This window comes from Embiotoca jacksoni, unplaced genomic scaffold, assembly GCF_022577435.1.
Source record: "Embiotoca jacksoni isolate LCO1_2020_lvr unplaced genomic scaffold, fEmbJac1.0.p SCAF_26, whole genome shotgun sequence".
Taxonomy (NCBI): Eukaryota; Metazoa; Chordata; class Actinopteri; family Embiotocidae; genus Embiotoca; species Embiotoca jacksoni.
The window spans coordinates 4398820-4411201 of NW_027185377.1; the positions used below are offsets into that span (position 1 = coordinate 4398820).

The 12382-nt window shown below is 41.9% G+C and overlaps 1 protein-coding gene across 6 annotated transcripts in view; it reads left to right on the forward strand.

Annotated features, from left to right (window-relative positions):
* The window catches only part of sdk2b (sidekick cell adhesion molecule 2b), a 245145-nt gene that overhangs the window by 162923 nt on the left and 69840 nt on the right, over nucleotides 1-12382 (forward strand). For all 6 annotated transcript variants that reach the window (XM_069160207.1, XM_069160211.1, XM_069160208.1 and 3 more), the window contains exon 2: nucleotides 4092-4251. In XM_069160207.1, the coding sequence (XP_069016308.1) occupies nucleotides 4092-4251 (160 nt within the window). The remainder of the gene's footprint in view (nucleotides 1-4091; nucleotides 4252-12382) is intronic.

Sequence of the window (12382 nt, forward strand, 5' to 3'; positions counted from 1 at the left end):
GGTCACCGTGGATGTGTTTCTGCATTTTATGGCGGAAGACAGATGATACAGTATGCTCGCTAAGCCTTTTTATAAGTGGTAATAGCTACATACTGCGATGGTCAGATCTCCAGCGGCTGGTATGTCTCCTATAGGTCGTTAAACTCTCAATTATTTTAGCGAACAGCTATCATCCCCTTCTGATGCCAACTACATTAAAAGAGACGACTGCATGTTACACGTTTATACTCGTATTTATACTCGTATTTATACTCGTATGACACAAGAGCAAAACCCTCTGTGAGAAAAGCACTTCATTTTTCAGATCCTTACGTTCTTGTCATGGTTATACTGTTACAGGATGTTTTTCAGGACATGTTAAGTTGCCAATACGTAGCTAATAGGTAATGCGAATCCTTGTGTGGGTCAGTTGAGTTGAGTCTCTTTGGAGCACCAGCTGGGGAGGACGAAGCTCCTCTCTTATACAGCACAGTATTTATTAGCCTTTTATTGTTGCTTTTCATGCCACACTGGATATATTTTGTCCCTGTTGAGAAGCATTTTGTAAGTTTAGTTACTAATTGTTTGCTCGTCAGTTGGATCATCAGATTGTTTTTTTGTCCACTAACGAAAAGTAACATATGTTGTAAACATAACATTGACATCTTTTAAAGTTGTGGAGGGAATGTGTGAGCAAACATTTGGCTGTTTGCACATGTGGCAGAAAGAGACCGAGCAACATGAGCATGAGCGAAGTGGTGTTTCTGGCCACCTGGCGAATATTAAGTTTGATATTTACTGTTCTTCTGGATCCACGGTGGTCTCCACAACTCCTGAGGGAAATATGTGGCTGCTTAGAGCTAAATACATTATTTCAGCGTGCCTGTTGCTAACTCCGGTGGGCAGGTATTGTGCACAGTAGGAAAAGGCAGTGAAAGTTATAACCCTGATGCTGTGCAGAGTTTGGTGATAATACTCTGTAAGTTCTTCATTACGATTTTATTACTTTATGTAATCCTTTAATCCATTATTAATATAAAAACATGGATTAGTGCAGCTTTAATTGTATTATTAACATTTTATATTATTACTGTATTATTATTATTGTTAGTAGTAGTGGCAGGAGGGGTGGATGGTAGTTGTTATAATAGAGGTGCTTTTAAGAAGCAGTTTGTCACTGTTTTCTGACTTTTAAAGAATATGAAATCATTGAATTAATGGAAAAATAATTGACGCGTTAATCGCTAATGAAAATAATAATTACTTGCAGCTCCAAGCCACCAGATCCCCAGAGGGTTTTTTTTTTTCTGCCACTGCATGTGCTGATTCCACAGTTAGATAACAGTGATGAGCTTTCATGGACTTCCTAATGAGAGCGACTACTGGAGATATTCATCTGTGGTCAATGTTTTCTTTGGCCTCGCACCTTTCCCGTAGGGGCGGGGGGGATGCGTATCTGTTTGTGGGCGATACAGTATCTGCGCTTGCATCATTTTGTCTGCATGCGCCTCCCTCCCTCCCTCCTCCCCGTCTCCTTTCCTATCTCCTTCTCTGCCTCTCACCTCATGCTCTTTTATCTCCCCATCAAAGATAAAAGCAAAGCGCACATCGCCAGGGAACAATTAGTCTCGGCCATCTCCAATCACTATTGCATGTCTCAATCGCCCTCATTTTCAGACTACCCTCTTCTGTGCCAGGCATCGCATTAACCCACACTGCTTTGGGAGATGCCCAGGCACTCCAACTCTGAAGGCAGCTTTCAGTCTATTTTACATTTTTATCTCTCTTTTGCATCTGTTAAGCCCTCCGTCTGCCATGCTGCTCTCTCGTATATCATTTTCACAATTTTTTCCCTCATATCATTTAACCTAAGTGTTAAATTTTTCCTCTGGTTCATTGTGCATTCTTTCTCAGCACTAATGGAGACTTCACTTCACAGTGGGACTTTCTGATTAGCTGTGTCTATGGTTTCGGCTCTGCTTTTAATGCGTCTGCTGTGTGAGGGATTTCTTTATGTTTGACTAACTTAAGGGATCCGATTTTTTAAGAAAGCCAGCATGGTCCGAATGGCCAGGGGCCCAATTTTTTTTTAACTTGATAATGCTCTGCAATAATGGGAGTTGAATCTGAGGGCTCAATACTGTGTGGTATTTTATTGAGTCTCCTCTGTTTTCTTCCATTTGTTATATATATTTATTCGTGCTAGCCTCGCCTACAGATTGGCTTCGCCTTTGGGTTATCAACAGTCAGAAGCCAAACCAAAGAGCTGTTTAAAAACATGAATATGCATCAAACAGAATCTGCAATTTTGGAATTTTTAATATACTTTTTCTTAGCAATTTTTAATCGTGGTTTCTCCCGATTTTGTTCATCGTGAACTTTTGTATGTGCCATGATTCATCACCTTGGATCTCTTTTTAAAGAAGGCAAAAGTATTTTCTCTTATAAATCTGAGGAATTATTTGAGAGCTCTTTGATATAACTTAATTACATATTTGAATCTTCGATGTGGTTCTCTGGAATAACCTGACTATTCATCTGGCTGTTTTATAACATATCTGGATAATACACATGGTTGCAAATTCATTAGGTACATCTAATCTAGCAACCCGGTATCACGGCAAAACGTGAAATAGACACGCCCGTCCTCAACAGCAAAACGTGAGATAGCCACGCCTTGGGCGGTTGGGTTTTTTCCCCAACCCCAACCTTGTGTTTTTGCAAAAAGTTTCATTTTCCTGCAAGTCACACGGCTCAAAGCATGCAGAAGGTTTCACTTTCATCCACAACAGGAAAACGTGTAACTGTCACACCTAGACAGTGCCAAGCGTAGCAGTAGTGGACGGGCGTGTCTATTTCACGCTTTGCTGGGGATACCGAGTTGAATTTAGCTTATACATTAGTCTGACTGTAATCCTGCCTTCATGAAGTTAGGCTGAAGAATTCTCATGATAAGATACTCTACCTCACACATTACTATTAGTCTGAATACTTACAAAGAAGTGTTCACATAAAATTATGTATATGCTTCCAGAGTTCGCTGTAGTAAATCTGAATGTGATTGAAAGTGAAAAGCTTATAAATCATCTCTGGTCTTACTCCGCTTTACTTTCACTCCCTATTTTCCTTCCCATTCCTTCACTTTTATCAGTCTACCTCCAGTGGATGTGTCGAGCTGGAATAGAAGAGCCAAATATCAGCACTATAGATCATTTTGACAGTTTAATTTCAATGCCTGATTATCAGTCAATTTCATAATTATATTATCCAACCATCCAATTAATGTGTTCTATATTTACAATGATCATCAAGTAAGCGTTCCATTTTTGCATCATTTATTAAGGGTGAGATATTGGATCCACAAGGGACCTTGACAGTTTGTCTGTGAGGATTCTTGATTGAGATATAAAAATCAGCGTGTGTGTCTGTTCCCACGTTCGGTGTGTGCATCACCCTGCGGAGAGCCTTCTCGCTGGTCGTCTTCAATCCATTCCTTCACACTCAACAGAGCGTGTTCAGGAAACACAGAAAGAGCGAAAGACAGAGCGAAACGGAGTGGAGGCGAACGAATGATGAAAGGATTTCATGCTTCCTCCTTGGCTTCACTCCTCTCCTGTCGGCTCTGTCTAGCTCGGGAAAAAGTGCTGCCTTGTGCCAGTGAGTTACTGACGCACAAAAACGCCGAGCAGGAGATGCAGGACCGGTCCTTCATGACTTGATGCCTCTGTCTCCTCTTCCCCGTTAGCCCAGACATCACTGACACTCGCAGAGTATTTCAAAAGAAAGAAATCGCCCAACACAGGCAACAATGCATCACATGAGATTAGGGAGCTCCAAATGGGACATGTTTCGAAAAGGGTTTTCCATCTGGAGCGCGGCAGCTCGGTGTTTACATGCCAGTAAATACATTTGCTTTGTCTTAGATGAGATCCTAACATCTGACCATTTACAATCTGCCTGAAAGATGTAAACATGAATTACAGTTGCCTCTCTGTTCGAGTCCTTCCAGTTGCAAGGATTTCTACAGTTATGCGATGCTTTTTATTTCAACGCTACCGAGGTGTTTCATTGGCTTTTAAATCAACTTAAACTCCAATCTTTCTTCTTTGCAGATGATGTGCCTCCTTACTTCAAGACAGAGCCGGTGCGGAGCCAGCTCCACCTGGAACGCAACAGGCTGGTGCTGACCTGTATGGCGGAGGGAAGCTGGCCACTGGAGTTTAAATGGATCCACAACACCACAGAATTAACACGCTTTTCGCTGGAGTACAGGTGAGTACAAACTGGTTTACTGTGATTAATTAGCAGGAGAGAGACCGAGCGAGAGAGACGTGTTTACAGAATGAATGATCTGACTGATGCGGCGATTTAATTAGCGAAATAAATGGGGCGGAAACGTGAGTTTGTTGAGAAAGAAGCTGTGTTTTGCAACACTATAGAATGATAAAAAGGCAATAAATGCCGGCCTGCACGTACACGCACGTGATGAGAAACAGAGACTCACTTGTGCCGTAAACTGAGGCCCAACAAATCCCATCCAACTTTAAAACCCTGTCTGTGTACAAGCCTGATGAGAAGAAAGTTTTTCGCATCATCTCTGAGATGAGGGCCGTTGTTAGCGCTGCACGTCCGATATCAAACTCCCTTCGTCTGGCCATTGATTACTGATCAGTGGATGGACCGTTGTTGACGTTGTTCAGCGCTTCGCTGTAATGGCTGTTAGTCCGCTGCACCACATCATTTATTTATGAAGGAATTCTACACTTTTTGACGGCTGCAGTCGTCTTTGCGTGTTTCTCCTGTTCACGCTTTGGTATTTAATCTCACAACGGCGCATAGTTTTACCTGGCGAAGCTCCGGAGGCTGGTAGTAACGTGTTCTTCTTGTCCTTATGTTGATTAATGGCGGCTGGAAGAAAGCTTTTAGGTGCATCACTGCCAACTTTTGACGGGAGAAATGCGTTCCAACAGGCCCCAGCAAAAACAGGGGAAGTTGGAAAGTCAATTTATTTATTGATTTTTTTTTTTATACTTTAACGACTATTCAAGTCCTCCAAAATTATGACCAATTCATGATATTGCTCTTTAACCATTTGTAATTCAATATGAAAAAAAAAACCATTTTGCCAATTTTGTCAAATATTTTGTAACTACAAAGCTGTCTGAACTTAATTGGGCTAAAAATCCAGCCAAACTGCATTAAAACAGTTCCTGCATTCTGTCTTAATTATGGCCGGAATGTACAAAAGACAATTGATGACTGATACATCTTTGAAATATGATATTATGATTTGAATCCAATCCTACCAGTAGTCAGTAAATTGAATTAGTCTTACTAAGATTAACATTAAGTAGTGTAGCAGCAGCAGCGTCTGTCTGTTAGGTCATTTAGAGTCATTAAGCTACCTTACCTAAATAATACATTTAAAGATATTTCAAATGCATTTATTATAACCACATAGACAAAAAAAAAGCTAAAATATCCTCCTGAATATCTTAATTTCGTATATCTTGCATGATGATGATTTTCAGATAAGACGGTATTGTAAATTAAAGTAAGTTCTTTTTTTACCCCTAACATTTCTGGAGTTATTGTCCTCTGTTTCCGTTGGGTAGTATAGTATTCTGCTTATACATTTTTAAACAGAGCCATATATAGTTTCATCATAGAAGAGACTGGTAAATAAAGAAATAGCTTTTTCTGTTTTTCTTTTTCTCTCTTATTGTCTCTGCTTCTCTCCTTTTCCCCTCGTGGCTCTGTGACCTCCATCACTCTCTCTGGAGAGGCCGCGAACAAGCGAAAGGCGTTGAATGAGGGTTAGGGCAGGAGATAAACCGTCTTTAATGGTAACTGGAAGATCCTAATCATGTGGCAAACATTGCTCTTATCTTGGTGTCTGCACCGAGTCTGTACCGAGTGCGTCTGGTTGCAGGGCGTGCGCGCCGACAGTGGTGTAAATGAAGCACTGGAGGATTGAAAGCAAGCTTGCTGACACACTCCGAGCCGATCTTAGCTGGACCGTTGTGTTCATGTGTGAGGAAGAGAGCGAATGTGAAAACAGCAGAGGCTGAACATATAAGCAACATCAGCCTCGTTGATTGAGGACCTTTCTCTCCACGATCTCCGGAGACCGATAAGACCGGAGTGGAAACGGCAGGGTAGGAAAGGGCGCAAGTGTCACACGGATGCAAGAATAATTGGACTGTACTTGAGCATATCCCTGTCTGTTGGAGCAATAGGGCCCCTTTCAGGGTGTTATTTTGGTGAGTGATTGAGTGATAGGAAGGGTGAGTAGACGAGTAGTAATGCACAAAGCTGCACAAGGTTCCGCACGTGTGTCTGTGCTGTTTAATAGCATGATCGAAGATGTAAAGTTTCCCCATTTGCCATTATTAGCCCGCACAAAGAGATGTAAACCAAAAGGTAATTACAATTTCTCTTGAATCACTTACTCTCAATGAACAGCCTTTCTGAGCTTAGTAGGTTATCGTTATTCCCCCTGGTTTTGAAATACATCACAAAAACGAGCTAAAGTCCATCCATTAGTTTCCTCATGTATTTTAGCAACACTCTGCATGCTAAATGGTACTGTGTGTGGATACATGTGTGTTTGTGTTGTTTGCGTGCAGGTATGCAGTCCAGCCCCCCCCCCCTCCCCCCACCACCACCACCACCATCCACTCCACACACACACACACACACACACACACACACACACACACACACACACACACACACACACACACACACCCACTCCTTAAGTCGGCCTCACCTTGTGCCAGGAGAGTATTTGAGCAGAGCAGACCCCCATATTAATCAGGTTATGGTAGAGGTCCGCTGTGCTGAGTGCTGCTTTTAAATATTGACACCGTGCGACTTGACCTCGTGTCCTCTGGCAACCGATCAATACTGCAAGGTCTGTGTGGGGTATTATTATTCAACACGTAGGTGTGTGTGAGCGAGAGAATAGGAAGAAAGAGTGTGCTGGAAGAGCTGAGCGAGTGGCACCGTTTCAGTGATCTGGAGTTGGGAGTGCCACTCACGGGACAGACCGGGGTTCAGCACTGATGGTTGTCGCCTGACGGCAGCATCACCTGCATCGCATTCAATTGCCAACCAGCCACACACACACACACACACACACACACACACACACACACACACACACACACACACACACATGCACACCAGTTGGCCAACAATCATTCAATGGATTTATCTCCAAATTGGAATTCAACTCGGTTAACATTGAAGATTGCGTCTAATATGATTAAGAAGTTTGGAGCCCATCAGACAGGCAAGTACCCAGAATGCTTCAGTGGATCAATTGGTCTATAAATACACAGCATAGCACCACGGCGCCCCATCACATGAGCGAAATTTCAGGGGTGATTACCTGGCACTCCACCAGTCTTTAAGCTGCCAATTAACCTAGAAACTTAATTAAGAGAGTTAATTATTAATCAAACCTCGAGAGTCATTTTGTTTGTCACTTGGTTCTTGGCTGCGTTGTGGAGTGTGGCCTACGCTTCTGGGAATAATCAACTTTTCCCCCGGTTTTTATATTGCAATGAGACGTACAGACAGAAATAAATAAAAGGTCCTAAAGGACGTTACAAAGGCAGAAAGGAACTAGGTCCGTGTTACGTAACCTACAGTGCCTCACAGAAGGAAATGAAAAAGTATGATGGAGAAGACGTGACAGTCACAGGATCACGACTTCATGCAGATTGACTTTTCATCTGGATGTATTTACTCTCCCTTGTTGTCACTTTTTGAGAAGTGAAAATGAGTTTTCTCTACAACACAAACACAATAAAAGAAGTGTGTTCCTGGTCAACACTGGCTTTTCACCATCGAGACAGGAAAAAAACAACACAAAAAATTAGATTAACGTTTTGACAGCTACAATAATAGTGTCACTGCGGTCTCTCGCGTAGTGACTCATCGCCTTAAAATAAGAGAATGTGTTCGAAAATAGGCCAATAACACATCTGTCTTGTGGGGAACAGGTACTACTGTTAGATATACTGTATAATGAAGTTGCAATCACGTATTTCTTGAAAAGCCCCACCCTCTCTTCTGTACACTTTTGATCTCTTCTTATTTCTCCATCCTGTCTGCCTCAGTTGAATCCACTCACATATGAGCTACCATCCGGCATCCACATCTTTTTTTTTTTTTTAAACAGATATAATTTCATGGTAGCTCTGAACAAATTAACACAAGTTCAGTACAATATTATTCCATATCTGGGGGGGGAGAGATGACAAGCTCAGCTTGCGCACTGGATGGAGATGAAGGGAAAGGATGGGGGCAAAATAGCAGCAGATGACAGGATGTGTGTGCCAAATAATGTCTGCCGTTGGACTTTACACTCTAACAAAAAGTCTGATGAAGTGACGCACAATGACTTTCAAACATTTTAGTCTATTGAATTAGTTTCAAACTTCACTTAAGACAGGACTGTGAATTGTTGTTGTCAATGCTGTTTTTTTTTTTTTATTCTGAATAAAAGTGTTTGCATCTTGAAATGCCTCATACTTGAAGCAAGAATAGAAACAAAGTTGTGTTTTGAGGAAAAATCCACCTCCTGACTGCCATTAATTGGCCATAAATAACCCAAAATGCGTACAGATCTGAGGAGGGTTAAGTGCACTTGTGGAAAAAGGTACTATGATGAGGAAAAAACACAGCAGCGAACAAGACCTTGAGATTCCAATTTGCCCATTCGCTCACTGTCATCCTCATTTTCCATCCTGCGTTATTCCCGTATGATGTTTCCTGTCTCTCGTCAAATTCAAGTAAATAGGTTTTTCTGAGCCGGAGCGCGTCACTCTCTACTTAATCTATATGCATTTCCTCTGTCTGCTCTAACTCGAGGCCCCGCAATGATGCTGTGAAGAGCCCTCATGTCATGAATAATAGTAATTAAAGGACAATAAATTGAATACAAGATAAAATATGGAGTCACGTCACTGGAGGAAAAAACAATTGTCGTGGAAAAAAACTTGTTTACCATAATTTTCCATAATAAATTACTGCAGACTTTGACATAACAGAATATATAAACAAAAGGAAATAAATTATATTTTGTTTAACCGAGTGGTTCAGTTGAATCGGATGATTTGATTTAATTTGATTTTGCTGTCCTTCGTTTGTTTTGTCACCGCGTTAGCTCCGTTCATATCAGCGTTAGTATCTCGAAGAAGGAAGAGGAGCAGTAACATCCACTTATTTGGATCTATACTGGAATCACATCATGTGAGGGACTATCAGGTCTCGAACACAGCCGGCCACCCGGCCAGGCGGAATCTCTGCGGATGACCTTAATGGATTCCCGGCTGTAACTAAAAATGTCCATTTTCTATCTCCCTGGCATTCTCATCCAGAGCCCCCAGATACGATATATACTGTATATATTTCTTTACCTTTCTCCCTCTCTCTCTCTCTCTCTCTCTTTCACTCCCTCCCTTCACTCGCTCCTTGTTTTCTGTGGCCGAGCAGAGTGAGGGAGTCAGAAGTGAGACGGCGAGAGAGGAGAAACCAGCAGACAGTATTTGTTTTATTATGCGCATGCCCTGCGCTTGTTTTATGAGTGTGTGTCACGGCGCTGTCGGCAGGCACGCCTGCTTCTCTAATGGCTCTACACAGCTAGCACGATGCAATATTCCTGTACAGGCACAAGGACACCTGATTATGTAAAAAAAAAAAAAAAAAAAAAAAGGGGGGGGGGGGTTGAATGTTCAAACTACTTCACTGTGATATAATTTATTCTTGAGTACGATAACATTCAGCAGCACGTCTACCGGTCTGCATTATGTTCAGCTGTGTTCCCTCCCTGATGTTTTCTTTTAAGCACTCATACTACTGGGCCCTAATTAAAGAACATTATAATCCCCAAAACGACTGTTTGTTCAATGATGTTTGCTAAATAATAATTTTAAAAAATATTATCTCAAAGATTGAAAAGTAGTGTTTTAATGATTCTGACATTTTATTTTAGGTTTAGAATGTACATTTTCTGGAAAATATTAGTTTTTAAGGAAATGCAACTTCACATAACGTCGACATTTGTTTTTGGCCCTCCATCCAGATAAATGTTTGGCCCTTCAAAGGAAAGAATTTGGGCACCTCTGATAAACAGTATGTGTGCGTGCGTGTGTTTGAACATGCAACACCGAACGACTGCTGATCACCAGACCTGTTTCACGGCTTTTGATGACTGTGTAAAAAAAAAAGTCTGCAACTCTGAGAAAATAGTTTTTTTTACTGAGATTTTGGCAGATAAACTGCTGAATGAAATTTGTTTTATAGTTTTGTGTCTCCATTGGACAGCTGTCCCTTTTGTTTTTTGAATCCTTAAAGAAGAAAGAACATGTGGATGCCATCCCTCTGGGCTCCTGGACAAATGACCCGCTATTGATTTCCAGCAGCTTAAGCCAGAAGTCCCCATTACCTGTCATGTATTGTGTGTGGGAGGTATTAAGAGGAGAGAACAAGATCAGAACGGAGACTCTCATCCTATATGAAGGAGAAGAGGTCTAAAATGTGATTCAATACACTTTCAAAGGACACGTCCTCAAAAATATATGGTGCATTATTGATTTTTTTTTTTGGTTCTTTACACAGTCATTGCCTGTAGCTCAGCGAAGAAGGGTAAACGCGTGCGTTCGATTTTGTGTCAATGCGCGGCGTTTTATCTCGTGCGGGGATTTTACTTGACTCGTCGCTTTCGGTGATGGATATTTAAGCGCCACGATGAGCACAGAAACAATAATCATCCTATTAGAATGGCGCTGCGCATCAATCTGTCGCAATCCTTAAAACATATAAGCAATCAGGCTGTTAAAAGCTAATCACCTCCGCCCCCCCCCTCCCCCCCACTCCACCCTCCACCCAAAACCAACGCAACTGCTTTTGTTTATGTGACACTGAATGTACAAGCTGTCGGAGTTTAACAAGTGCGCCGCAATGCTGCAAGTGAACTCATTAACCAAAGTAAAGTCGACATCAAACTGTTATATGAGGGCGATGACCTTTCCGTTAACTTCCAAACAGTAACATGAGAATCAAAAAAACGTAATTAGTTGTGAGCTGCGACTCACAGTGCCATGTTGTTATCATCATTTATGAGCCGACGTGTCGCAAGGCGCGCACTTTTTTTTTTGTTTTTTTGTTTTTAGATCCGGTTTCAAATTAATCACAGAGAAATTACACATAAAAGGGAAACATTTTATAAGCGAAACGCGGTGACATGCTAGTGATTTGAAGATGCGAGTGTTATTACCGGCTCATCTCAAATTTATGATGCCATATAATTTAGCGTGATTTCATTTTATGATAAGCTGGGCTGTAATTACAATGTCCTTGTGATGCGTGTACCGGGGTTTATAATGCTACTGTTTAACTAGCAATTTAAGTAAAATGTTACTGCCACGAACCTTGGGGAACAGGTAGGATGTTATTATGGGATGGCGCTCAATAAAGCGCACCGCTGCCATTTTTCAATCAGGGATTATCGTTTTTTCCAGTTATCCTCCGCCATCTCTTTAGCTTGCCCTCCCTCCTTCCTTCTCCATTCTTCCATGTTTTCATTTTTCCCATCTCTTCCTCCTCCGCCTCCACTTCATGGCCGAACCCCCCCCCCCCCCTCTCCCCCTCCCTCCACTTTTTTTTTTTTTTTTTTTTTTTTTCCTCATGTTCCTCTACACCCGTCTCCCTGCCACTCCTCCATCTAATCATTTCTCTTGAGTGGGGCTAATTAAAGGGGATCTGACGGAGTGCGCTGACCACAGGAACATCAATCAATCTCTGTCCAACACCGCGAGCCCCCGCTGACTCCCCCAACCTGCTGCCAACGCGCGCAACTCCACAAAGGTTAATTGTATTCATTATATAAGGGACAGAGCGAAAGAGGGAGGCAGAGAGAGAGAGAGAAGGAAGGAAGAGAGAGAGAGAGAATAGTGTCCAAAGTCACCCTGAAGGTTCTGGCTCCAGGGTGAATTCTCCGTAGACCTCAGTGAGGTTAAACTTTGAGCAGCGACACCACCTGTCAGCTATATTCCTCTCCGAGTTTCCTACTTTTTTCCGTCCGCTCCCTCTCCCCCCTGCACACCATCTCATCATCTATTCACCTCATCTACCTTCCATCTCTGCAGAACACATATACGTAATTATATTAATTTAGTTGATGGAACATATGAAAGGAGTCACACATCATTAATGGAGCCTCCTGATTAGTTGATTAAGCCTTAACAGACTTTGGGCTGAAACTCATTTAGTCCTTCGGCTCCAACTGACGCTGCTGGTAATGAGGTTTGATACCGCTTCGTTTTTTTTCTTTTTTGGTTATAGATATATTAACAGCCTTCAAACACACCCAACCATTTCTTCTTACAGC